Source organism: Nyctibius grandis, chromosome 6 (genome assembly GCF_013368605.1).
Source record: "Nyctibius grandis isolate bNycGra1 chromosome 6, bNycGra1.pri, whole genome shotgun sequence".
In the NCBI taxonomy this organism is placed as follows: domain Eukaryota; kingdom Metazoa; phylum Chordata; class Aves; order Nyctibiiformes; family Nyctibiidae; genus Nyctibius; species Nyctibius grandis.
In genome coordinates this window covers 10,880,323-10,908,232 of record NC_090663.1, presented here as the reverse complement: position 1 = coordinate 10,908,232, position 27,910 = coordinate 10,880,323, and the positions used below count along the sequence as shown (strand labels likewise).

The 27,910-nt window shown below is 41.2% G+C and overlaps 2 protein-coding genes across 5 annotated transcripts in view; one reads left to right on the top strand and one right to left on the bottom strand.

Annotated features, from left to right (window-relative positions):
- Positions 1 to 1,013: 1,013 nt before the first annotated feature.
- On the top strand, positions 1,014 to 14,322 carry LRPAP1 (LDL receptor related protein associated protein 1). The gene is made up of 8 exons (XM_068404252.1): positions 1,014 to 1,201; positions 6,771 to 6,915; positions 7,263 to 7,387; positions 8,972 to 9,092; positions 10,038 to 10,196; positions 10,726 to 10,808; positions 13,097 to 13,273; positions 13,587 to 14,322. Exons 1-8 carry the CDS (start codon positions 1,022 to 1,024, stop codon positions 13,650 to 13,652), a joined length of 1,056 nt encoding a protein of 351 aa, XP_068260353.1. The 5' UTR covers positions 1,014 to 1,021; the 3' UTR covers positions 13,653 to 14,322.
- Positions 14,323 to 16,993: 2,671 nt separating this feature from the next.
- Positions 16,994 to 27,910, bottom strand: part of DOK7 (docking protein 7) — an 80,944-nt gene continuing 70,027 nt past the window's right edge. For 2 of the 4 annotated variants that reach the window (XM_068404248.1, XM_068404250.1), the window contains one exon: positions 25,081 to 27,101. In XM_068404248.1, coding sequence (XP_068260349.1) covers positions 26,965 to 27,101 — 137 coding nt within the window. In that variant the 3' untranslated portion in view covers positions 25,081 to 26,964. Of the gene's footprint in view, positions 18,592 to 25,080; positions 27,102 to 27,910 lie in introns of those variants that run through there. The other 2 variants (XM_068404249.1, XM_068404251.1) reach the window with 2 other exon arrangements.

The window sequence follows — 27,910 nt, the reverse complement described above, 5'->3', positions numbered from 1 at the left end:
CTCAGAAACACCCACATGGAGCATGCTTTGCATCTCCTGCACTTCTTTCATAGTAGCACTCAATTTTAGCAGATTTTTTTTTTAAACCGGGGAGGATATATACCAACTCTGGATTAAATATTAGGCATTTTCACAGCATCATGTTTTTTTTTCTTAATACAGCTTGACTTAATCCCCTCCAAAGACTTCCCGTTGCCTACTGCACTGCTTGACTGTCTACTTGACGAGGAAGCACTGTGAAGGGAGGTTGGCACCATGTAGGACTGGGCACTCCTGCCCAAGAGCTACACTCTCAGCACACACCACCAACCTCAGGGCCATTCCCACAGTTCACCCCTCAATAACAACCCAATTTACTCATTATTACTTTTCTCACAATCCTCTTTCTCCCCACACCATCAAACCCTATGTGCTGCCCTGGGTAGAGGTGTCCTCCACTACCACCTCCAAGGGAGGACAGAGTCCTCCTTCCCCTCATAGGGACTACTGAGGAACTGCTCCCCGTTCAGGCCTTCCACCCTTCCTGAGCTGCCTTTTCTTTTCATGTATGTTCTTGAACGTTGTGCTAACATCTGAAAACTTTGTTCGATCAAAGGGGTGGTGTTTAAACCCATCGTGTCCCCTTTTCCTCACACTGCTGATAGAAACACCTCGCTGAGGGACACACAGGATGCAGGAGAGCCTGTGCTGTAGTTACTACAGGCTGCAAAAATACAAACCACCCACAAAAACTGCCACATTCAGCATATTTCCATATTTTGTGAAGCAAACACTCAGGAGAATGACATGAGGCCGCTTGAAGAGAAACAGCCCAAACCTAATTCTTCTCACGCTACCCAGACCCCAAACTAGACACTATATTTTCGACCCAAACTGGATTTTCAGCCTGTTTCGGCACACAAACACGCCGCTCCCCCGCCGAGGACGCCGCGCAGCTCCCGCTTCAGCACCGCCCGCCCGGGCCCTGAGGGCGGGAACCCGCCCGGCATCTCGGGACTTGTAGTTCCCCGCCCAGCGCGACATGGCGGCGCCGCGGGCTCTGGTGGCTCTAGGTGCCTCGCTCCTCCTCGCCGCTGGCCTCCAGGCCAGCAAGTACTCTCGGGAGGCCAACGAGGGGTTGGCGGCCGCCGGCGCCAAGCGGCGAGAGATCGGGGAGTTCCGGGTTGTGAGGCTGAACCAGGTCTGGGAGAAGGCGCAGCGGGTCAGTGAGGCGGCGCGGGAGGAGCGGGGCCCGTGGCGGAGCTGCGAGGGGGTGCTCGGGCAGAGCTCTGAGGGGGACCGAGGGTCGGGCTTGGCCGCTTCGGACACTCATGCCCTGTCAGCCGCCTCAGGAGATGGGGTGCGGCGGGAGAAGCGGCGCGGGCGACGAGTGGAGGGGGGGACTTGTGTGTGAGGAGGAACCCAGGCTGTCCGGCCCGGCGTCGCCTCGACAGGCCCCGGCTTGGCGTTGGGCCTCCGGGCTGCCGTGGGTTTTGTTTGGTTTTCAGGCCTGGCTGTCCCTGACGGGCGGCTCCCGCACAGCCCGGCTCCCTCGGGACTGTCCCAGACGGCTGGGAGCAGCGGTGCTGTGTCAGGTCTTCCTTCAGGAGGTGTCTCCTTCCCCTCCCCTGCCGTATGTGTCTGTGTCATGGGAAGTGTTGATCTTCCCATGTTTAAATCCATCAGTTAAACCACATGCCCAGGAAGTGGAAGAGAGGGTGAAGTCCATTTGGTACCCGGGAGGATCTGAGACTGGCTCCTGTACTCACTGGTTGAATGCTTTAGCCCTTTTGTTAAGGGGTGTGATGCTCTCATCTGTCTGAAGGTGATGGCCTTAGCTCCGACTTTGCACAGGACAGGAGCTCGCAGCACAGGACAGGAGCTCGCAGCACAGGAAAATAAGAAGCCCTCCACCTTGGTGGTTATGCCACCATCATTTATACCAAGTGATGTAGTCGCATGCGGGAGGACCAACAAATGGGTACCACTGTTCACAGATGAGAGTCTTAATTTTGACAGTGATACTTGAGTTTCTCTCACTCTGAGCTAAAAAAAAAAATTAATTAAAGTGAAAATACAATAAAATATTTAATTACAGTGGAAATATTTAATTACAGCTAGGCAGAACAGCTCCAACAGAAGGGAAGGAGCGCACTGCACACCCATATTCATCCCCTGAATATTGTGGAGCATGGAAGTTAGGGTCATGGCTGGTAAAGGTTCAGTTCTTTCAGGCAAAGGAATATAGTTAATATTAATTCTGGGTTTCCTGTATCCTGGATAGATATTCCCCAGCCTGAGCTATTGAATTAGAGGCACGACATCCCTGGGTTTAGTCAAAAAATAGAACCCCTGCCATAATGCTGCCTCGCAACGTGCTGAAAGGTGTCAAAATACTCCTTCCCTGAATGGGAGAAGGATGGGATGGGGGATAGGGTAGTGTGTGATAATGAAACTCCAGCTGTGAACTGCCAGGTGAAGAAGAAAACATGGAGACTAGAAATAAACTATAATGATAGTATTGTCAGTTTCCTCTTTTCCAATTACAGTCTTTTTTCATTTTCATACCTGGACCTTCTGGAATTCAGGTTTGAGATGCTTTACGTCATCTACGTTAAGATGCTAAAATGTAAAATGAAGTTAACTCTGTCAGACTAAAGAACTAAGCTTTAGTAAATTATGTATTTGTGAGCCAGATTTTGGAGAGGCAACACCCACTTGAACTAAATTTGCCACCATCTAAATTTCACTTTTGAGTACAACTGACACCCAGCCTGTGTTTTAGGAAGTGGTTTTTCAGGATGGCTGGGCAAAGTCTGAAAGAAGAGAAAAAATGTGCCTGTGTGTTAGACCTGCTTTGAGGTATTTGTGTGTGCCAATGCTGAACTCTCTTTCCTTCATTTTGGTAGTGGTGAAGATAGTACTGCAAATAAAGAACTCCTTTGTTTTGGCATAAAAGATAGATATTGCAATTCAGCATTGCAACACACAGCTGGATGAGCAGTCCTTCAGAAAGCCTCAAAACATTAGTGGGAACCAGGAACTGGCAAGCCAGAATTCCTTCCTGTTTCCCTGAGGGAGGGAGCGAGGATTTGATCTTTCTCCAGCATCTCTTTTCATAGGTATATGTTTTATGTAAAAACTTTAAAAGTTTTTTAATACCAGAGTTGTTCTTAGTCACCCTAAGTCTATAGTTATTTGAGCCAATGATGAACATTATGTAGGTTTCATGAGAGATGTGGTTTGGCCTGCTAGTCTCTAAGAATCCACTGTGCTGTGGTTGTTGCCGTTGGTGTAGTTCTAGCATCTCTTGTTATCGGAGTTCCCTGGCCATCCCCAAGCAGCAGTGCGCTCCAGAATCTAGGGCATACTAAATAAATTGTGGTAAAGAACCCTTTCCTCTCAGAAGTAAGGGTGTAGGTGATGATATTGCAGGTAATGATTGTAGCCAGGCAAACAGCAAACAACTTAATTGTTGTAATGTTTCACGGATTTCCAGCACTCGTTCCCAGAATTGCCAGGTACCTGTCTTGGATGTTAATGTCCAGGCAACATAAGGAATGAGGAATAAGGAAAGAGCATAAGGAACTTGGTGCTTTGTTTTTTAATCATTACACTTAGTTTTTCACCTCTGCTTCTAGTTAGTTATTCCAGCATATGACTGATGTTAGTAAAGTGATGTGGAGTCTTACCTGTTGACATTTTTAACCTGGTGTCATTCAGGGTCCTACACTGAGATGATCTTGAAGGAAGCAGTTCTTGAACTATATACTTTAAATTAGCCTATGTATTCACTTCTGTGTTATATAAATGGGACAGGCAAGGGGCTTCCAATAGGTTTCAAAGGATTTATCAAGTTTAAAAGGACAGTTACTTGAGTTTCTTACTAAATTATAATGAGAATTGGAAAAATATTATTGGAATTGGGAGAAATTTGAATAGAATCTTTCTTTTTTTTTCCCTTAAGGAGCAATGGGCTTAATGTAGTTCCTTAATTTTTATTAAGAGTTTAAAATGTTTGATTTATGATGTCTCCAAACATTATGTTTAGAAGTTCCGGTATTCTTCTCTGGAACTTTTAGAAAACACAAAACTGTATGTGTTTATGAGATTGCACTAACTGCAGAGACTATCTAACGTAAACTGCATTGTGTGATCTTTTATACAATAGTGTGTCTCTGATGATAAAGTCATACATTTAAAAGATTGTGTTCTCCTATTTTTGCAGTACTTAGGAGCTGAATTAATTGGTTATTGCTGGTGATTTTTTTTCCTGGATTTCCTCAGCCTAACTACACATTAAGTCCATGCTACTTGAATGCCGACATTAAAGTACAGAACTACTGAGATGATCGGTCATTTCCTTCACAATTTATAGCAAACTTTTCACTCGTTCTTCCTCCTGAAGCATCAGGGCACAATTCTTGCTGAGCAAAGTATTGTTATTTGGTGCCATTGCAGCAGTGACACTCTGGCTGTCCAGGTCGTTCTGCTCCAGAAAAGCAAATAAGTACATGATTAAGTTTTTATGACTCTAGCACATACTAAAAATCATTCCTTCTAAGTGCTTAGCTTTTATTAAGCAGTTCCCCAAAAGTATATGGTAAAGAAGACAACAGAGATGCGCCTTTGCTTTAGTATTAGAGGGATCATAAGTTTTAATGTGTTCTATACATTTTCTATTTACCTGTGATTCTAACTACTCTAGATTTTAGTGAATTATTTCAGTAAACCAAGTGCAAGATACAGGAAGAAAACTTAGTTTAAAAATTCAAATAATTATATTCAGTAGCACTAGACTAATCAGTATAATAATTATATTCAGTAGCACTAGCCACGAAGATGATTAAGGGGGTGGAACATCTCCCTTATGAGGAGAGGCTGAGGGAGCTGGGTCTCTTTAGCTTAGAGAAGAGGAGACTGAGGGGTGACCTCATTAATGTTTATAAATATGTAAAGGGCAAGTGTCATGAGGATGGAGCCAGGCTCTTCTCAGTGACATCCCTTGACAGGACAAGGGGCAATGGGTGCAAGCTGAAACACGGGAGGTTCCGCATAAATATGAGGAAAAACTTCTTTACAGTGAGGGTGACCGAACACTGGAACAGGCTGCCCAGAGAGGTTGTGGAGTCTCCTTCTCTGGAGACATTCAAAACCCGCCTGGACGCGTTCCTGTGTGATATGGTCTAGGCAATCCTGCTCCGGCAGGGGGATTGGACTAGATGATCTTTCGAGGTCCCTTCCAATCCCTAACATTCTGTGATTCTGTGATTCTGTGTAATTAATAGGACTGCCTAAGCTGAAAGCAGAAACAGTAATGTGCATAGGTTCCTGAATTCCTGTCAATAGGAATTTAGTGCATTAGCTCAAAATAATGAAGTTTTTCCTAGTTACTTTCAAATAACCTGCTGACACTCAAATGAATGGCTGAATCTTTTCAGTATCATTCTGATGTTTAAAAATAATACTGAGTTCTGAGTCTTGTGTTTATTAAACGTATGGCTTCCTCACTGAAAATGAGAATTTTTATAATCTGTAATCTGATTTTAATGACAAAATAAAAACCCTCCAGTAAATAAGCTTGTCCTAGGACAGATGAGCCCAGGTGGTTCAGAGCTGGATCTGAGCTCCCAGGAGCTGGCTGCTCAGTGGTCGGAGGTAGGAGGACTCAGACAGCTCAGGCAGAACTGTATTGGAAGTCACAGTGCTTATGGGTTTTTATCTCCTCTCTTCTCTGGGGTTTTCCTTACTTCACCTTCTTGTTATTAACAGGCATAAACACACCCAAAAGAAGTTCTGAAGCATTAATATGATTTGTTACATTTCTTTGTTTTAAACTGAATAAATAAAGTGTCTAAAATCTGGAAGTTCAGAAGTTCAGGCTCAACTTACAGGAGTGCTGCTTAGCCAACTGCATATTAGTCATTGTCTCTGTTCCTGTTTTCTCTTTATTTCACAAAATTTCAAGATGACCTATCATTCATTTAAATCTTTTTTTTTTTTTCCATAGCTTCAGCCTCAATATCTTATCTTTTTGTTCTATTATGTGGGACAGGAATACCTTTAGGTTTTGTATGTTTTTAATGCACATAAACCATATTAAGAAGTGATCTTGGGAAATTTTGCACTTTGATCATAGTAAAAATCATTGACTAAATGGCTCTTTGACCTGCGAGGCAATCCTTAGTGTCCTGGTAGTCTGCAAAATCATATTGGCAAAATTTACTGGCTCACTGTAACTATATGGTTAGAAGGTGGTCCACAAGAAAGCACATGTGGTGCTATGGCATATTTGAGAAATTTGGTCATTACTGCCTTTTGTGAATTAGTGAAACTGAATTGATTTAATAAATTTTTTTTCTCATTCTTTGTTATTGGTACTGGACATTTTTAAGGTAGAATCATTTTTAGAAGGCAGTCCTGTTAAAAGTGGGGGGAAAATCACATTTAAATATTACTTGAAAGAACACCAAAGAAGGACACAAATTTTTAACCCTTGTGTCATTTTGCAGTTGTCCAAGTAGCTGAAGAGCTGAGAGAGAAGGCTACATGATTGCTCTGTTAACACTAGTACGCTGGGGGGAACATAGCCATGTTCACAGGCAAGAGATGTTATGTGTGCAGTGGCTCATACCTTGAGGCCCTTAAATTCAGATGCATACATAGCATTAGAGTAAAAGGAAAAAATGCTGTCTTATACTGGCTACGCATCTATACTGGCTTCTGAGGAAACACTGCAGCAAGAGGTGACTCCACATAACTGAATACAAACCTTTCTCTGTTCTTGTTAGCTTCATCTCTCTGCTGTGAAACTGGCGGAGTTGCACAGTGATCTAAAAATACAAGAAAAGGATGAGCTAAGCTGGAAAAAACTGAAGGCTGAAGGGCTAGATGAAGATGGAGAGAAAGAAGCCAAACTCAGACGCAACTTAAATGGTAAGGTATATCTTTGCAGAAGGAGGTTAAACTTTGCATCAGACACATGCATGGTTAGATACCTGTGTTTGTGTTTGAACCATTAAATAACAGGTTGTCTTTCCAGACACTGAGCACACATGGGTTCTTTGGAGATCAGTAGGTAGCTGCAGGAGGCTAACAGATTCCTTTGCTCCTAATGTTTTCTGAGGAGGTCATTAAAGCTGGGACCTCTGTGGCTTAAACTGTTAGCTTGTCCACTGTGAGCTGCAAAATACAGCTCTGCGAGTCAAGGATGTAGGCAATCTCTCATCTTCCATACATCCATAGTTGGTTCTAATGTTTCCGTATCTTCTATTCCCTTGCAGTCATTATGACTAAATATGGAATGAATGGAAAGAAGGACTCTCAACTAGTTGATACCAACTACGTTAAAGATGGTACAGAAAGTGATACACTAGATGATCCAAGACTGGAAAAATTATGGAGCAAGGTGAGAAAGGTTTCCAGGAACTGGGGTGTAGGAAATCAGTGTTTCTTCATTGAACTCTGTGTCTTCTGAGAGCCCCTAGACTTGGAATTGAATAGCTTTACTACTCTGCTTTTATGTACTGGCCAAGCTGCTGTGCTCTGTAACTCAATTTGAGTTTTTTGCTGCTAAACTACTCCTGTTCTGCATGGAAAATTCTGGGGGAAGAAAAAACCTAAAAGTAGCACACAGAAAGGGTTGTAGTGGGCAGGAAAGTGCAGCAATGACATGGAAGAAAAAGCTTGTTTGGCCCATTAGCATCATCAGGACCCTGAAAATTTACACTGCTTATTCCTCTCTTGAAACGGTCAGTTCAGCATCCCATCTTTGTGCCCTGAGGGCATCCCACCTGCATCCAGGTCACCAGGAGCGGCAGGTTTTCTTTGCCAAAGTAAACATCCACATCAGTCTGCACAGAGGATAAGATCCTGGGTCTACTGAGGACAAATAGAGTTTTTCCTCAAATTTCACTGTTTTGTGACTATTACACTGTGTGGTAGTACCCCTGTGGTGTTTTTCCTGTTTTTCTTGTAGTTGCTTCTGGGCATTTTTAAAAAGATGCATTTAAAATAGAACCATTTCATACACTGTTTAAAAGTGAAATGTATAGTGGGGGGGTGTTAAATAAGGACTTTCCCAAGCTGGTATTCAAGTGAAAGTTTCCAGGATTTGCATTAATGCATAAAAAATAAAAAATATACTGTCAGTCTGGGCAGTTAAAACAGGCGAAGTCACAATCTTCAAAAATTAAATAATTGAAGTTTTAAGAAACAAGTGGTCAGGGAAACTAAAGAATTCTTACACCAGTCTAGTGCAGTGGTCGTAAAGCAGAGAAAAAGATTTGCTGGGTTTTAAAATGTTACTGTAACCAGATACAGCTCTGGCAAGGGACATGATGTCATGTGCTTTGGAGAACAGTAAAGTGCACTAGATAGAAATATTCCCTAAGCAAAAAGAAAGGGTTGGGGCTAAATAGGTATCAAAAACATTCACTTTTGATCATTCATTGCAACAAATAAGTCACCAGATTTGTGGGTAGTGCTCCAGCTGTCTGACGGGTGCTTCACTAATTGCTAAAAAGTAGCCCAGTGAGGAAAAAATCACTGCGGAGCAAATGCACGGCAGTGATAAAATCTTCTCTTGCCAGTAAAGTGAGATTAAGTAAAGACTGTGCTTACTATCTGGCTGCATCCCTCATACAAACAGTCCCCTTACAGTTGCCTATGGAGCTCCATGGCCCTTATTTCTGTATTAAATTGTTTCCCATGGAATAGAAATGGCAGACCCTTTTCACTGGGTAGTCCATAGCAAGTCTAGCTTTATAAGTCTGAAGCAGACTTCCTTTTGACATGATTAAAGCCACCATATCCATCGATGCCTAAATCCTGACCCCATACTAGTATAAAGGGATTTAAACCAAAAGATCTTAAGGAAAAGCTGGACTGAATAATTTTCTAAATGTGCTGGGAAGTGGGAAGAAATTTTGGCAGTTGAGTGCACTTAAAAGCACTTGGCCTGGAAAGCATAATGAGCTCATGTTTCTTTCAGGCCAAGACCTCTGGGAAGTTCTCTGATGAGGAGTTGGATAAGCTTTGGCGGGAATTTAAGCATCACAAAGAAAAGATTCGTGAATACAATATTCTGCTGGAGACCGTGAGCAGAACAGAAGGTGCCTGAACATTTCTCTGACGTTTTGAGATCAGTACAACTCTTTTTTTCTGCCCATTGCCTCCATTGTTTTCAAGTTTCTTTGAAACTCCTGAAGTCTGACATTTCTGTCAGAACTGCTTGCAGATGCTGACATTTCCAGATACTTGCTGTGTTTAGTTCTGCATTAGCTGCCAAAAATCTTGCCAGCTAATGAAAATCTTGGCATTTCAGTTTTCTGATTCTGCCTGCATTTCAAGCAGGGAAGATACCATCAGATTAGCAGTGATGGCCATAATAGTTTGCTGGAAATTATGCAGCAAGCATAGATCCACTGCTGCAAAATGTGGTCCTAAAGTCTGCAGAACATGCATGTTTTATCTCACTAGCTGGGAGCCCAAGAGGATATACTTGAATATCTTAGGCACTGAGCCTAAGGTGTATTAAAGTATCGAGGATCTGAATCCAGCTTGCTGGACTAATCGTAGCTAAAATTGTTAGAGCCAAAGTATTCTAAAGCTTATAGGCAGTTTGATATTTGCATTGTAGAGTGTCAGCTGGAAGCTGCTGGAAGTCATTTCAACATCAGATGTCCTGATTGGTTCATGAAATGCCCAGGGAAGACGGCAGAGGACTCATCAACCATCCCTATCCCATTTCCTTGAGATATTACTAACCTAGGAAAATAATACTTCCTTACTAAAATCTTGGCTGGTGGCCAGTAGGAGTTAAAAGGCATTTCTGTAATACCACCCTCCAGAGCAGTAAGAGGCATTGATCTTAATATTGACCTGCAAAAGGAATTACTGCTTCTTAAAAGTGTGGTGTGGTGTTGATGCTTTATTTACACTCAGCTCAAATGCTGGAAACTTACCATCTTTTACTCACTTCAGATTTGGGGGATTTCTGGAGCTTTTGACCTAACAGGATTTGGCCCACAATCAATAACACTTTTCTTCTTCAACAGATATCCACAAAAATGTTATCAACCCATCTGAAGAGAACCTGGTGAAAGAGGAAATCTTGCACAACAAACACAGAGAACTCAAAGACAAGCTAAGAAGCATCAATCAGGGGTTTGAGCGTTTGCGTAAAGTCAGTCACCAGGGATATGACGCAACCAGTGGTATGATACCATGGGTTTTATGCTTATTTGGGATTAATTTCATTTTAAAAAATTAAAAATCAGTGAGCAAGTAATAAGATGTAGTCACAGTATCACAGTACATGGTGTGACCACAGTCGGCTGAAGAGATACTGGCAGCCTGTTCTATTTAGAAGCCAACACCAGAAGCCTAATGAAAGGATAGGGACAACCTGTAGAGAGGATAGTTCTGTCTTCCATGCCTACATGAGAAGGTATCTTACGCCTTCCGCCCCGGGAAGGCAGGTAAGTGAGACAACATGCAGGGCAAGCAATGCCATTATTCAGTTCATAGGTTTTTTTTTTCTTTTTAGAAAAAATACTTGCTACAGCAATACTGTAGTTCTAAGTACTTGGATTTTTCTCCCTTTTCGTCTAAATAGACCTATTAGTAATGCAGTGCTTAATATATCTGTGTGTATGTATGTGAGAAAGCATGTTCATCTTTCACAGAAGCTAGGCATAAAAGCATTGTGTCCAGATTTTTATTTATTGCTATGTGTTTGTTTAGAATTTGAAGAACCAAGAGTGATTGATTTGTGGGACATGGCCAAATCAGCCAATTTCACTGAGAAAGAACTTGAATCTTTCCGGGTAAGTAGAATTCCAGTTAGATCTCTTATGGATATTTTCCCACATAAAGAAACACTTGATGTTACTCTGAGTGCAGCCCCTTCTGTATTGCTCTTCAGACACCATAAAAAAGAGTCATGCTGCTTTCTTAATATTTCAAATATATAAACATGCATGTAATTAGTCATATGCATGGTTCTGTTATAGACAGCAAAATGAAAATTCTGAATCCTGTGAAAGCAAGTGTTGCATATTTTAAATCTTTGAAAGATCAGGCCCTGATTGTTTCTTTCCAATGCACCCGATTTCCCTCTCTTACACAATGTCTTAATGCAGTTACTTCTTTGGGCAGCAGTGTACTCTGCATACTCAACAATTTCCCTCTCATGCCCACCTCTTGCACTGCTAACTTCCTGTGTTGGAGCTGTGTTGAACTGACCGAGTACCATGATAAAAACTGCTTTTCAGGGAAATATTCTAGAAGTTAATTCCTGTGGGGTTCATACTGGTTGTATTTATTTCAAGTTGCATTAAGAAAATGTTTTTTTTTTTTTCTTCTGACTCTGCCTGTTTATCAGAATAGATTTTGATTGATAGCCTGGAGAAGTAACTCTTCAGGGCAATTTCATGGAGTTGCATGTACTTATGATGTTGTCTTACCCTCCAAGACACGGTTAGGGACACCTTGAGCTTCTTTTCCAGATAAGGTAATGAGAGAGTTTTAACTGCCTGGGACAGGGATTGAAATCTGTCTCTCTTAGATATCAAAGATCCATCTTACTTCTTTAAATCACATGCAGCCCAATTCTCTTATGAAACAAACGTTTTAATTACACTGATTGCAGTGGCCCTGCTTTTAGGAGTGTCAGAGGAGAGCCTGCTGAAGGCTGCAACAAGGCTTCTGCTGACCCCAGTGGGACATTTTGGTCAGGACTGTACAATTGCATGAGCGGTAAATTTGGCCTTCATATCTGCCTCAGTGAAAAAGAAAAACCCAATTCCATAAGCAAGAAAATATATTAAATGCTTATTAATTTTCCTGTTTTAGTAGAAATCTTTATTCGTGCAAGCCTTCTTCACCAGATCCAACCTGTCTTGTTACTGTGAATGTTGGGACGTCCTAACAAAAGTGAGACAGTAAGAATCACAGTGAAACATCTGCCTATTTAAAAAGTCCATGAAAGCAGAATTAAAGGAACCACATGCTGATTCCATTCAGCCTTGTTTGAGCAGCTGAAGTGTTTTCTCCTGACTGGCCACACCACCAGCCTTCATAAGGGTTTCATAATGAAAGATGCAAGTGCTGATTTATCAGAGCAGTAAAACCCCAAACTGAGGTCCTGAACAGAGTACGTAAAACAGACTGGAATGTTCTACAGCAAAAGGAAACTATTTTCTTGTCAGAAATGTTGAAAACAAAACTCCTTGGCTTTAAAAACTGAAAAACTATTAGGATGATGGATTTTTATGTTTTTTTTTAAAATTGTCTTGAAATAAGAGGAATTTTTTGAGCCACCAGGACTGAAACACACCAGTGACCAAAATTAAGTGGGCTCTGTCAAACAGGGGGATTCCACTGTAGGGTTTGTCCGAGTTTTTCTGGATGTAATGCGTAGAACTGCTGCCACAAGTGGCTAAACAGTTTGAACTGTTCATATCCTATTCACAGAGGATGTGTCCTAAGACACAGAGAAACTGAATTTACTGCCTTTGAAGTAGCAAACGAGCATGCTTTGGTGGGTAGAGACATTACTCATTCTTTGCTCCCCCTTGCAGTGTACCAGGTTATCTGAGGACCGTCTCTGATAATGTCCCTGAACACCACAGTTAGTCTGGCCACTGTCTTTGGGGCAAACTAAGAGGGCTTTTTGTTTGTTAATTAAGGTCATTCTATTTCCGATTCATCATGGCAGAAAACATTTTAAGTCTGAGCAGAAAACAGCAAATCCAGGACCTGATTTTGAAAAGAGGCTTCTCTGAAAAATTGTCTGTCTCCCTCCTCCCCAGTCCACTATTCTTATGTATAAACTTTTATTTGGTATTCACTGCTATCATCTCCCAGCACCTCAGCCATCAGCAGTCTCCATTTGAGGACTCTGCAGTGGGACATTTTCAGCACTTGCCTTCAAAATTGGATGTCTGGGTGGTGATGATATAATATATTGTCCAGACATTCTTAAGAAGCAGAGAACTGAAAAAGCTTTCTGTGCTTGACTTAGTAAAATAGCATTTGGAATGTCTTGGCAAGAAAAGAGAGAGGAAGCCTTGGAAAGAAAATCCTGTGAACCTGTGTGTGTTTGTTGTCTTAGGAGGAGCTTAAACACTTTGAAGCAAAAATTGAAAAACACCATCATTATCAGAAACAATTAGAGATTTCCCACCAGAAACTGAAGCATATAGAGGGAACTGGAGATAAGGATCATCTGAACAGAAACAAAGAGAAATATGCCATGCTGGAGGAAAAGACAAAAGAGCTAGGATATAAGGTCTGTATAAATCCAGTGTACATACACACTGAAAGTTTAACTTAGTACTAGGGGGTGTGTAGATTATCCAATGCTGATTTTTTCACGCAAGTTGAATGACTTCCGGAGGGGAAGTTTAAGGCACACCTGTGCTCCATGTTTAGTACGGGATATCCATAACTGGTTTTTATAGATCTAATTCTAAAATGCCTGAAATGTCCCTGGTCTCTGCTCTTCCTGTTGTCACATATACTGATAGCAAAATCTGAATAGATGATACTGAGAATTCATTGTCTTACTAAAATTTCTTTGATGTGTTTTGTTTTCTTGCTAGGTAAAGAAGCACTTGCAAGACTTATCCAGCAGAATCTCTCAAGGTCTTCAACACAATGAATTATAAATTTTTTTTTCTCCTTCTTGGGATCAATCTGTTAACACAAAAGAGATAATGTGGTTTTTGAACAGGATTTACCAAGGATTCCTTCTGAAATAGTAAGGATTGAACAGGGTTGTCCTGTAAGAAAATGTTTTTTGGTCCACTTAATTGCCACTTTTGTATTTGCACCATCAAATTAAATGATTAGATTATAAATTTAAGTTGCACATCTTGGATCATGTAAATCTTGCATCTGAATCAAGTAACAGTCTTTGAAATAAGCAGTCAGGTCAAAAGGAAAAACCTGTGAATCTCAGAGGATTCCTGCTTGTAAAAAAAAATACTAATCTGCTAGTCAGGAAAGGTATTCGGTTCAATGAAAGCAAGCACTGGGGTACAGGAAGTTAAAACAGAGGCCAGAAAAGTCTTTCATTTCAGTGCCTGGCCTCATACATTTCCTACTGAAGGTAACGAAAATATTTCTACTGACTTTGAGCAGTGGCTCAGAGCTGCACTGTATATGAATGTTTCATGTGAGGCAGGGTGAAGAGTAAGTAGGGAACAAGCATTGAGGTCAGTTCACACAATTTAGTTATAGACTAACACAGCTGAAGTTACTGAATGTATGTGTACAGTTACCTTGTTCATGGTTACTTGGTTTTGTTACAACTGGTTATTAAAAAGATCAAAACAAGATACAGGTGAGGCTTTTTTTTTTCCTTCCCTCTCATTTAGTGAGAAGTAACCAGACCTGGTTTTGGAGTATGTTGTTTATTCTTTTAAACTAAAAGCTCACTCACACGTTAGTTTTTAAGACAGGAGGGGTAGTTTTGCACCACAAGAATGTGTTTCTAAGTTCTGAATAGGCAGAAGGCTCTCTGAAGCACCTTCTCTCTGAGCATGTATTCCAGTATGATCCCCAGTAAAGATTATTATCCCTTTCCCTTTCGAGACCACATTTTTCTGCTGTAGGCTAGAACTTCGGCAAACATTAGCTGTCTGGGTTGAAATTTTCTGTAGTAATAATGCTGACTCTGTATTTCTAAAGACTGTTTCACATGAAGCTGTTCCAGGAACAAGGTTAAGGCAAAGGTCCAGTGTAGGTAAGTCATTACCGCTGCTTGGTTAAGAAGATCTGTCACTCACAGATTGCAGCGCTGTAGTGTGCTGCATGAGGTAGCTGTCCTCAAATCTCGCTTGCCATACCTATTCCATGAGAAATATTGAAGAGATCCATTCAGTCAGAATCAGCCACTTGATATATCCAGTTCCTGGGTCTGTGGTGGGTTAAAAGCAGTATGATTCTGTACGTAAAGACTATTTCGTAATGTGCCAGTGATCTGAACCAAAATGGTGGTAGCAGTCTTACTTTGAGATTCTGAGTATCTTACTTAGAAGCAGTAAGCTTTTTGTTTTTAACTATTTTATTTTAGTGTAAGCTAACAGTTAGTTATATTCCAGAGAATCGTTGGACATCATGAGAAACATAGGCTACCATTAATATTAGCAGTCACCTTAGAGATGGTTCAGTTCACGTAGTTTATGGTGTATGTCCCCTTTGGTTGGTAAGCTAAAAAAAGTAAACCCAAAAATAGCTAAAACCCATTTATGAGAAAATGGGTTGGTTTGTTTTCCTAGATGCTACACACCATTTCTTCCCCAGACTATCACTTTAAGGGCTGTTCAGCCTTCTTTAATACAGCAGTAGCTGTGTCTTACAGGTTTATCTTCATCATTATTCTTTTCAATATTTCAAGGTGAATACAGTATAGAAATGTATTCTGTGCTGTGTGCAGAAGGTGCAGACTTCACTCTGACCTTCAGTTTTCCCTTTGGTAAGTAAGAAATAAATCCATGTACCACAGGCCAGTTTGGTGTTTGGTGGCTGTAGCTTTGTTTTGTAACAGATGTGGAGAGGCCCACACCACTGACTCCTGGGTGAAGAATTTGCACACATGCACTAAATACCTCAGCAGAGGAAAGGAACTAAGCAAAGCACTGAAATCTGAGCGGCTCCTGCTCAGCAATCCTCACTGGGTTGTAGAATGGAAAAGCTTTTACTGAGCATGTTCAGATACTGCTGCTGGGGGAAATCTGCTCAACAAGGGAAAACAAACAACGTATCTCAGCTTACAATGGAGGGCAGAGTAGCTGTATGCTCTGCACAAGAGGGCACAGCAGAAAGCTGGGTTTCAGGTGTGTACCCGAAATAGAATATGCTTATTGAAGAATGTCTGAAGAATTTTGGAATAGCACAGGGTGCTGGATTCACGGAACACATAACCAGGGTCAGATCAGCAGTGGTAATGGTTGTCTCCAAGTGCAGAGTGGCTTCAGTGCAGGCTGTAAACAGAGGTGATGGCTGTACCGTGCGGTGGTGGCAGTACCATGTCTGTACCCACCACGCCATGGCAGTAATTGGGCTCAAAGGGCAGGTAGGCTCCAGCAGAGAGAATGCTTGGAAAGCACTTCAAAGTACAAGAGGCTGACAAAATATTTACATCTCACGGTAATTTCAAATTAGGAACGCGTCACAGATCATCAGTGGCAAAGGTTGGAGACTGGAGCCAGCACAGTCACGTCACATTAATTATTTAACATGGCTGTTAATGAGTCATCAGGTCCAAAGATTGTTCACACAAACCTAGAGGAGAAATTAAACAGCAGTTGTCGCTTCCCCTGGATCCAACTTCTGCCTGAAATAGTCTGTAGCTGAGTTAGAGTCTTCAACAGCATAGACAGGACGTTAGGAATAGTCTCCATTCCTGTCAAGGCTCTTTGGGGCTTTCCCTACGTTTTGAGATCTGGGATCAGTGCACAGGCTTGTGAGTCTTAAAGTCTGATTTCACTCGTTTCTAGAGTCTGCACCTCACACACATCAATCCATGTACAAGTCAGTTAACTACTGCAGTTTTTAAGCCTCCAAAGACAATTCATACAGCCAAAATAACAAGAGTGGGTAGTCTTTGAGACATTAAAGATTAAAAAAGTAGCGTGAGTCACCACCCTTGTGTTTCTGTAAATAGCAACAAAAATTCAAACCCACGAAAAAAGGTATAAATGAAATATGCCTACAGAGGTGAAAAGTGAATCATGGAGTTCATAGGTGAGACTGCATGGAAAAGGCATCTGAATAGGAAAGAACAGTTTCTAAGCAATGATTGAACCTTCTCCTCTTCCTTAACTGGTATTTTATCTATCTGATCCTTTTTGTAATTATTCAAATTACCAAGTTTTTCAAAGCACTCTGAGAAACAATTTGAAATAAAAGAGTGGGAGCAGAAGAAGGAGGAAAGAACTGCATTTCTTGGGGGTTGGGGGAAGAACATTCTATGTTTTATACAGTCTGTCAAATTCTGCCCTGAAAAAGAACCTCCGTTTAAATAAACGTGTCAGTGATTTCACATAGGGCAGATTTTTATTTATTAAACAGGTTGGGGATGGAAATGAGAGGGAAATAAATACATAAGGCATTAAATACAACAAAAATAACCGTCTTAAAATAAACACTATGTCCTACATGCTGGTGGAGTAGCTCAGATCGCATCATTCTACCAAGACGAGTAAGGAACAGCCATTATGGCAGATCTATTGCTGTAACCATTTCCCCTCTCCCCTCCCAAGGGATTCTGATACTTCATAGATCAGGCAATAGCCGGAGTATTTAAATTCATCAAGTAGAGATCATTTACATTTTGGAAGCTGAGGTGCCATCTGAGTTCCTTGGTAGGGCTCTCCTCCTGCTTGCTGTGTGTCAGGCTCCCTCTAGCCTGGGTAACAGGACATTTGCACAGAAGGTGACAGCAAAAGACAGAGACACCAGCTTGGCTTCCAGGATGTGGCTGCCTCAACAGCTGATCTCAGCTGAGCATTTAGAAGGGCCTCACACCCTGACCGGGGAGCAGAAGGCAGCTCCCAGCTCAGGAACACGAAGCACACCTGTGTGTATGCTGCCTAGATCCCAGCACACAGGGTCTGCAGCTCTGCCAGAGCAGGCATCTCACCCCACTAAAGGGAGCTGGTAGGGGGACCCAAACTCACCATATTTTCTGTTCCGCCATTTATTCAATACATCAGTTTACGTGAATTGGTGCAGTTGCACTCCATAAAGAATGGAGGCCCCCAGCCAGGATCCAGCACGCCACAGTGTCCAGAAACCAGAGCATCACACTGGGAGCCAGGCTGCTGAGAGCTCGTCTGCAGGCCCTACCCCAGGATCACAAGTCAAAAGCCCAAGTACAGCGTTCAGCTCAGCACTAACCCAGGCAGAGGTAACACACACTTCACACGCTTGGTTCACAACATGCTCATCAGCAACAGACCTTCCCTGTCATCATTTGGCACTACTTCAGAGAGGTATTTGGGTTTACGTTTATTTGTTTAAAAAGGTGCCATTTCACATATAAAAATGCAGTTCTGAAATAATTTTTAAATATAATTTTTCTTTCCATAGCATTTAATTAGAATAGAAGAAATAAATAAAAAAGTCATTAAATGTAAGTCAATAAATAGAATAGACTGTTGCTTTCAGTACAGACAGACCTACCCTCGTAACAGAGAATAGGGAGCTATGAAAGATGAAGGCTGCTTTTTCCGTATATGCTATGTTACCTTCCAAATACCAGAATCAACATTAACATTTCCAAATACAACACACACGTAACGTATTTCAGGCCGTTCACATAGCACCTGTTGGGAAGCAGGTTGTTATTTACAGAAAAAAAAAAGACTGTATGGATTTCTTTTACTAGTATCCACAGTCATAAAATGGAGGCGTTCATAAATCTGTCCACTTGAGCCAAAATAAATTGATAAGCTCTCATCGACAGTAAATATATCAAGTTGAGCTATATTTGGTATAGCAGTGATGTTAACCCAAATGCTTTTATCAATAGCCCTTAATGCACTTACATATCCAAGTCTTCGTGTATATTATCCCAGCACTCAACAGAAGTGCACTCTCCTAAATCAAAAAGAAAATAGTACATAGATATTAATGCTTAATGTGTGAACATAAAAACAATGGATGCATTAATATGGCATGTAGATATTTTGTTCCTTCACTGATGTGTTAATTTATCAGAAAGATGCACACATCCATTTTAATAAAACTAATCATTTTCAGTCTCAAAGGTTGCCTGTCAAGAATTGGTCTACTGTAACTTAAACTTGCTGATTTCTGTAGGGCAAGTGAGTGTTGAATCACTTTGAAATAAGCCTCTTACTAAAACACAATGTTATTTAGTGTTCTGCAGTTATAATTCTCCAGGCAGCTTACTTTAAAGGGGGAAGGGAGCTACATTATTTTAAGAATAAACACACTGAGAACTTGAAACCTGCACATAAAACCCGACAATTTGCAATGTTTGGCATCAGATCTGGGAGCCTAACCTCAAAATTCAAATCACAGTTTCTAATTCAAGAAGACATCAGAACCAGAACCATTAACTAAACCATCCTTCAACGGCGAAAGTGTCTGTTCCACAACCTCAGTTCAGATCCAAGTTCTGGAATCCCGTTTACAAGTCAGAATATGCCCCGCCACAGTGTAAAGAGCCTTCATTCATACCAGCTCCTGGGGCCACTGATGATCTCGTATTTGCTCCGTTTTGAAGTTCAAGAAGACAAAAGATTGTACACTCAGCAAATTTGCTGATGACACAAAACTGGGAGGGGTGGCTGGTACACCAGAAGGCTGTGCTGCCATTCAGCGAGACCTGGACAGGCTGGAGAGCTGGGCGGAGAGGAACCTCATGAAGTTCAACGAAGGCAAGTGTAGAGTCCTGCACCTTGGGAGGAATAACACCATGCACTGGTACAGGTTGGGGGCTGATCTACTGGAGAGCAGCTCTGCAGAGAAGGACCTGGGTGTTCTGGTGGACAAGTTCACTATGAGCCAGCAATGTGCCCTTGTGGCCAGGAAGGCCAATGGTATCCTGGGGTGTATTAGGAAGAGTGTGGCCAACAGGTCAAGGGAGGTTATCCTGCCCCTCTACACGGCCCTGGTGAGGCCACATCTGGAGTACTGTGTGCAGTTCTGGGCCCCCCAGTTCAAGAAAGATAAGGAATTACTGGACAGAGTCCAGCGAAGGGCTACAAAGATGATCAGAGCACTGGAGCATCTCCCTTATGAGGAGAGGCTGAGAGAGCTGGGTCTGTTCAGCTTGGAGAAGACTGAGAGGGGATCTTATCAACACTTACAAATACCTTAGGGGTGGGTGTCAAGAGGAGGGGACCAGACTTTTCTCAGTGGTGCCCAGTGACAGGACAAGGAGCAATGGGCACAAGCTGAAACATGGGAAGTTCCATCTGAACATGAGGAGGAACTTCTTTACTTTGAGGGTGGCAGAACACTGGAACAGGCTGCCCAGGGAGGTTGTGGAGTCTCCTTCTCTGGAGATATTCAAAACCCACCTGGACACAACCCTGTGCAATGTGCTCTAGGGGAACCTGCTTTGGCAGGGTGTTGGACCAGATGACCTCCAGAGGTCCCTTCCAACCCTAACCAGTCTGTGATTCTGTGAAAAGGGGAGTGAGAAGAACTATGTGGAAAAAGTGACATCTCCAAAAGAAGAGACTTCCATAGCAAGAGCTTAGGAATCCAGGGTTACTGCTCATTTCAGTTCAACAGCAGACTGCTGGCAGTGGGAAATGCAGTCATTTTCTCCCAAATTTAGTAAGGAAGTTTTCAGGTTATACCTTGTTCCTAATCTGTACCGAACTGACACAGATTCTTACAATAAAAAAAACATTCCAACAGTCTGAGCACCTTCCACCCAGGTAAATGTGACCTGAAACACTTCAGTTACCCTTCTCCAAACCCTACTTCAAGCCGCTAATAATGATGATCATACGGGATGCGTATGTCTTAGACAATGCTCGTATTAGCCTCACTTTGCTGGTGTTGCTAAACCCTTACCACTGATCGATTGTTTCAGGTCTTTTGCAAACTGACCCTCATTCCCCTGCAGAGAAATGAGCTTTGCAGAACTGGAAAACAAAGGTTTCATTCATGAGTAGTTATTAATTCAGGATAAGATCATGATTTTCCAGAGATATTCTTAGGAATTGTTTTCCTTCTCATTTTATTGCCATCTGTATAAACAGCTATGCTGGAATTTTTGAAAGAAAAAAACAGCCAGTGTACCCACATTGAGCAATCGGAAGACCAAAACAAAGTACTGCTGCAGTACATGTCTAGAATCACAGAAGAAGCAGGAGTGAGCATATTTAGCCACAAGCATACAGTGAGAATAAACATGAATTCTCTTCAGCTCCTTCAAACCAAGGAACAGAGCAACTCGTCCTATTCAGCTTTGGCCACTTACAGCTTTCCAGTGATGCACAGGAGTCACAGGTAGGTAGTTCAGCATTTTCACATTGACAACCTTGCTGCTTGGCCACCAGGTTTTGTTTTACGCAGTTGTTTCTGGCTCTTCCTGCACTGCTCAGGGCAAGCACCATGCTGATATACAGAGAGGCAGGGTTCCCGTCACAGTCCAAACTGAAGATGTGGCCAGCTGCAGGCTGTAACTTGCACCTTGACAGTTCCCCGACAACATGGACAGCAATGAGAAGGTCTAAGCATGCTAAATGTTGTCAGTGTAAAGAAGGGCTTGGCCAGAGATACACACACTGGAAGGAGTATCTAGTGTCAGCAAGTCTCAACAGCAGCCCACCAGGGACTTCAAGTCCAGTCACCACAGGAAATGCATTCTCACAGCTATCGCTTGTGGTTACTAGTTTTATGTATGCACCATAAAAAGAACAGAGGTGGCAAAATTCATCTAAGACCAGTTCCTGGGCTTTCAATAGACCTGATCCATCTCTAGCAAATCGCCCAGCTGAACACAGAATTAGGTGTACTTTCATGGCAAGTCAGGGTGCTCTCTGTGTCATAGCAGGGCCCAGCTCCCATGATCCCTCACCCAATGTACCTACTAAGCTTTCATATACTTTCCACAGAGGAGAAAACCCAGACACAGAGGATAATTCTATCCAAAGTCTAGACCGCACACAGTACAAACGTGAACCATTTGCATGACTTGATGCAAGGACAATGAGACACACTCTGTCACAGATACAGCATGACAGTCTGGTTCTCCAGAGTGGACATCAGCATTAACCATGCCACAGTTTCCACTCCATTCCTGCTAGAGGTGGTGCTGGCACATCTTCTGTCGGACTGAGGACACAACCGCAACCCCAACCTGTTCCAGGAAACTCCACTCCCTTGCTACAACCACACTGTACAAAAAGCAACAATCCAGCTGACAGTCTCCAGCACTGGCCCAAACTACATTTTACAGACTTGAATAGCCTTCTGTCACCCTGTCACTGCCCTTCTTCTGTTAAGTACAGTAGCTGGCAAAGGACAACTGCTGCTTTCCAGCTCTCTGCTGACACCTCCCTACTTCTCCATCAAACTCCCAACATGATTTTTTCCCGTGGTTCCCAATTTGTGTCCAGCACTTCTGACTGTTGGTGGTAACACGATGAAGAGCGTTACCGCAGCTAAAGGCAGGCCATGGGGTACATCTTCCAACTGTAGCAGAGACATCAATGTGTGACGAATCTGAGCAATTAATTACATAAGAAAACTTTGGTATCCAAAGGCCAGATTCCCTTCCAAGCATGCAATCTGCTCTATTTTCTGTATATGAACTATCCATAAATTGCCAGCTCAGCCCACAGATTACTAAAATTTAACTTATACAATAGCAGATGCTAGGGCTTTTTTTAATTTTTTTTTTTTAGGGATTTCACAACAGTATAATGTAATGTAGAGACAAATTAATGTCATGCTACATCTGCTTTCTGATCCCACCCCCCACCCCCACCACTGCACATTCCTCAAATAAGTTGACACTTATTTCAGTGAAACAGTGATGTTACATACGCCTCTATGTACACAGTAGGATAATAAATTTGGGTTATTTCTAGATGCTCTGATGCAGAAAAATGTTTGAAAGTTAACTTTCACTTGCCCTAAAGTTTTTACTAAACTCAGTTTACTCGGCAGTTGCACTTTCCTAAACCTGCCCACAGCCTTATAAAGCTACTTATTGTATCAGAATCCAGGACGTGAATTACATGTATTTTCCTGTCATTTACATTCCAGCCTTTCAACCAAAGTCCATAGGAGAGTTAGTTTTAATCTGCAACCAACCGATCATCGCTGTCCTAAGCCTCAAAATGAGGCTAACCTGAAGCCTGTCATCTTTCAGAAAAAGCATAAAACTGAACTCATCAGAACTCATCCAAATTTTTTAAAATGGCACTTTTCCTTAATTCTACTCACCTACACTGAAAAGACATGTTTACAGAGCTACTCCTTACAAATATCCATTTTAAAACCTCTAATTCTTCCGTCTCTACTCTGTTTGTTCTTATTGCTGTCTGATGTTAAATTAACATTTCTTTTCAACCTAGGTTGCAAAACAATGTTTGTATGACTGGCCAAAGGAGAGCTGAGCATCTTCCCAGATAAAAGGTGACATAAAAATATAGCACAACACTGTCATCTGAAAAAATGCATGATTTTAACAGAAACGAGTGCCTAGTAACCCATAAAATTCTGTCTTCTTCCTGTTGTCGCTTTAGCAAGAATGTGTGTGTTATCCCAGACAAACTAGAGAAGGTACTTACTGAAGGGTGTATGTTTCAGCACCTCATAAAAAAATGTCATCACCTGTAACTCAAATTTGAGTACAGTTTTTGAAGCTGCAGCAATTAAAACTGTTTTGTTTACAGTAGAGAGGAAAACGAGGAATTTTTCCAAGCTATTTGCTAAAAACAACTCTTGGGGCAGATTTTCACACACATTTACGTGCCTAAAGACACCTACTGGCATTTTTCACAGTTCGGTGCCAGAGTGCTATTAAAACCCAGACAACTATTCGCATTGTTGGGCAATTAAATGCCTCGAAACTCCAGCCCTCCATCCTGCAGCACTTGGAGAAATTCCATCACCCAAATACTTGCATATATATATGCTCCATAACAGCTCCTGAACAACACCATAAAACCCACTGAAGTAGTAGTGACATTTGGCAGTAACCTCCTGAGTAGGACTATCAGAAAGAAAAAGGTATGTACACAACACACTAATGGTTATGCCCAAACACTGCGCTTGCTATCAGCATGTTTTCTCATCACTGAGAGCACTCCTGCCATGTTAAGGTCCTTCAAGAACATCTCACAGAAGCATCAATCAGCCACATCACATTGTTTTGTTCTTCTGATAATTAATTCGTCATACTCTGGTGAGGGCAGGAGGAGATCTGACTGGTAGAATGCTAAACTGAAAATGATCAAAGCCTTCGTTCATACCAGCAGAAGTTACGAATCATTTATCTCCAAAAACGTGGGGGATCTTTTCTTTTTTTTTCAAAGAGCTCTGAATCTGGACTCATCACAAACTGTATTTTAGGTCACTTATGCACAAGTTTTATGCAAGGCATGTGAATAAACCTGTAACTATTCCTACGTTAACAGCGGTACTAGAGTTAACCCACGGAAGCTACATGGTGAGCACAAGCCTGCTCATAGGATTGTGGTTTGACTTCTATTTTCCCCGGGTTCATCACTGGAAATTGAAGGCACATTATTTTATTTATTTAGGAAAAAGGTTTTCCATTTCTGTGAGTTTCTATTGTTCAAATGAGAAACCTTTAGTTTCTTCAACAGAAAGGTCAAGCCTGTAACTTGACAAGGAGTCCTGCAAGGTACTGTAAAAACAACCACCAACCAGTTTTTAATAGACTAACAGTAAGGTTTGGCCTCCTGCTTCAGCTTCCTAAACATAATTTAGTGCCTGAGAATATGAAGTGAATTTAAAAAATAAGAGAAAGTCACCTGTTCTATTTGTCTTGTTCAAGCTAAGTACAAAAAGAGAAATAGAAGTCTAAAAAGTTAATTACTTCATTTGTGGAAAGTCTTATAGGATATTTATGTTAATATTAACAAAGGCTCTAAGTATAAATTTATATCCAGCCATCTAGCTGATCCTAGCTGAAGTTACTATGACACACACAAATACATGTACACAGAGAACTGTGTGTATGTAGAGATTCACAGCCCTGTTCAACCTGAAAAACATATTTTTAAAATTGTGACTCCTCCTGTAAGGCCAGCAGCAATCTGATGACCTTTACTGTCGTGTCAAATCTTTACCCATGCTGCAAGTCCAGGATTCAATGCAAGCAATTTTGAGCAATGTACAGAAAGGCAGTCTTTGTAGAGCACCTGGGTAATATATTTTCCTGGTAAATAGATTTTTATGATAGAAATATTGCAGCTTCATTATGTATCATGATGGAAAACACTGCATTTCAGTGCATCAGGCAAGCAATGCTCATTTTAAATATTAAATAGAAATAGCCACATAGCAAGAGATTTAACCCTGCAAGTCCTCCAGTGGAGGATGCTTAATTGAACAGCAGTTCAGTTAGACAAATCTGGTCCCAGGGAGCTCTAAGTCCAGGCCATTACAGTTGTACTGAATATGTGTTTACAAAGCAGGTCACCACTGCCCATTTGCCAAATAAGAAAAATCTTTTAAACTGGGAATCTCATAAGAAATATTTCTTTTCCCTTAAGAAATATGCTAGTCTGATAAACAGGAAAGTACATATTAGCACAGGACAGATGACAATGGCAACTGTCAGCTCTACAATACTTTTTTTTTTAATTTGAGAGAGTTACATTACTATTGAGGCTACACTCAAATAAATTTGTAGGCTGAATTCTGTCTCAAAAACAAACACCTACCTCTCCTTCCAATCACTTAGTGAAACCCTCACTGGTACAAAACATTCACTCAGCAATAGGAATTATAATGTGTATCTGAAAAACAGAATGGGGCTGTGATAGTTTACCTTAAGAAAACAGAGTCAAAAAATCATGATACCCAAGATATCACTCCCGATAACTTCTGGAAGCCAAAGCTGTTATGTTATTGCAGGCCAAAATTTTGATTTTTTTCGTAAGTACACTGCTTGTTAGTGTAGTGTCACTGCCATAACATTTTATTTAAATAACATTTTGTATCAGGGCAAATACATAGAACACAAGAATAGACAATGCAACACAAGAAACTAAGTCAAGTTTTGAATCATACAATCTCACTGTCCAAAAGCAAGATGTCAAAGACTTGTGGGTAAACCTATATTACACCAGAACATCCTGTTGTCCCTCAATTCTGTAGCATCTCTGAAGACGTCATGCTCTTAACACAGAACTGGTTTTATGCTGTTTAGGGACAGCAGAGAATTATTCAATTAAAGTTTTAGCCTCAAGGTGGATATTCTGCTGTTGATGCTGGTTTATGTTAGGCATAGTTTTGGAGATATAAATAAAGGACTCAATTTTCAAAAGTTAATGTTTCTTTTGAGTACCCTGGTTTTAAGGTATTCTGTATGAGAAACCTGAGACCTGATTTTCAAAGAAGTGATATCTATGTTCAACTCCAGGAAAATTGCTAAGAATTACAGGTACTCAGCTACTATGAAATCAAAGCTTATGGTGTCTAAACCAGACTTTTTAAGAACAGAAGCACCTAAAATGTCTCTTCAAATTACTTTGGTTTATAGGCATACTTAAATCATTTGTTTGTGTGTGCTCTTGTCTGTATGCATACACATATGCATCCCTGACACTGCAGCTTTTAAGTCTGAGCAACTTTAGCTGAAGCTACAGAACTCTTGGTGAGGTATAAAACTGAATTACTCATAGGTAAAATTAAGCACGTCCATAAATAAGCATATAAATTGCACAAAACTGTGCCTGCAAAAAATCAGGCACCGAATTTTCTTGCTTTTGTAAGAGCCATTAATATATTAATAGAGGTTTTACATATTTTATACTCTCAGATATATACATATATTTTATCAGTAATGTGTGCTTACATACAAACATACATGTGCACACGCAAACATATGTGTACACATACCACACACACACACTCGCATTCCCTTATCTGCACACATTCAAGTTCCTTATTTTTGAAGAAAATGCCACCATTTAATAAACACTGGAATTCATTCCAGGTTTCTTCCAGGACTTTAGAATCATAGAAAAAGTTAACTTACATCTGTCATTGCATATGAAAAAAAAATCTGGACTTTGCAACCAAATTAAAATAAAAAGAAAGACCACACACCCCCCTCATGCTACCAGCTTTCCAATTAGGAATCAAGATATTGGAATGAATCTGGTATAAATGCAATAAGCAAAGGCAGCTTTTGTATGAGTATTTTTTTACAATAAATGTGAATCCTTTGGAAGATAAATTAGTACCAATTTATGGTGAGCAAAAAGTTCTTTCCTAGACAGGTCACTGCTGAGCCCCTTTCTTCTTCTGCTCTAGCTCCTGCAAGCGTTCCTCCCGGCACTGAGCATGCTGCGTCCCCACTTTGTGGGCTGTCTCAGTGGCCGCAATGTCAATCTGTGCATATCGGGATGATCCACTCCCTGAAATACCAAATGAAATCATGTAAAAGACTATAGCCCTCATATATTCCTGGGTAAAACTGACCCAGGGTTAAGCTATTGAGACACTTCCACACATTTCCTAGATGATTTTTGTTTGGTCTTAAAACAAGCTCTGTAAAGGGAGTAAGATGATAATTACAACTAAAAAAAACCTCAAAAGCTTCGTTATCTACATATTTTAGCTATCTGGTTTTCTTCAAATAATCAAATGAACCATTTGTATTTCTGCCCTAGGTTTGAATCTCCACTCCTACTCCTCCCAGAAGGCAAAATTGAACTCAGCTCTGCCACTTCTGGGAGGCTTCATCAGCAGACTACTAGTCAGTAAATGAACAACATCTGGCATTTAAAAAGAAAACATCATTGATAGAGCAGTTGGCAGGGATTCTTCTTCATCTGGATTAGGCACTCTGTGAACGTTTACCGGATCAACCACCTTCAGCTTTTGACAGACCGACAATTTAGTCCAATAATTGGCAACAAGGGAGAAAAAAGCTGCTCAGTCTGTTCAGGAGCAGAACAGCTCTGTATGGGTGCAGAAATACAACTCCGGAGGCTGGGAAAACTTTAGTATGAAAAAATAAAACATTTATGGTCATTAGAGGAAACTTCAAAGTTATACAAGTTGAGCATGGGTTGGTGGTTGACATTTAAGAAAGCCTATGTCACTTTATGGTATTCGGCCCTTCATTCTTAATGCCTTTGTGCTAGAATTTCAAAGTTAATAAACTTACTGAAATTAAAAGTATAAAAATTAAAATCTCAATAGCTGAAAACTATACATGGAA

What these genes read in the sequence shown, in the direction of transcription:
- LRPAP1 (XM_068404252.1), top strand. Translation starts at nt 1,022, where the DNA reads ATGGCGGCGCCGCGGGCTCTGGTGGCTCTAGGTGCCTCGCTCCTCCTC. An exon ending in TCTGGGAGAAGGCGCAGCGG is followed by an intron (nt 1,202 to 6,770) that starts GTCAGTGAGGCG and finishes TGTTCTTGTTAG; the next exon opens with CTTCATCTCTCTGCTGTGAA. An exon ending in GGGATATGACGCAACCAGTG is followed by an intron (nt 10,197 to 10,725) that starts GTATGATACCAT and finishes GTGTTTGTTTAG; the next exon opens with AATTTGAAGAACCAAGAGTG.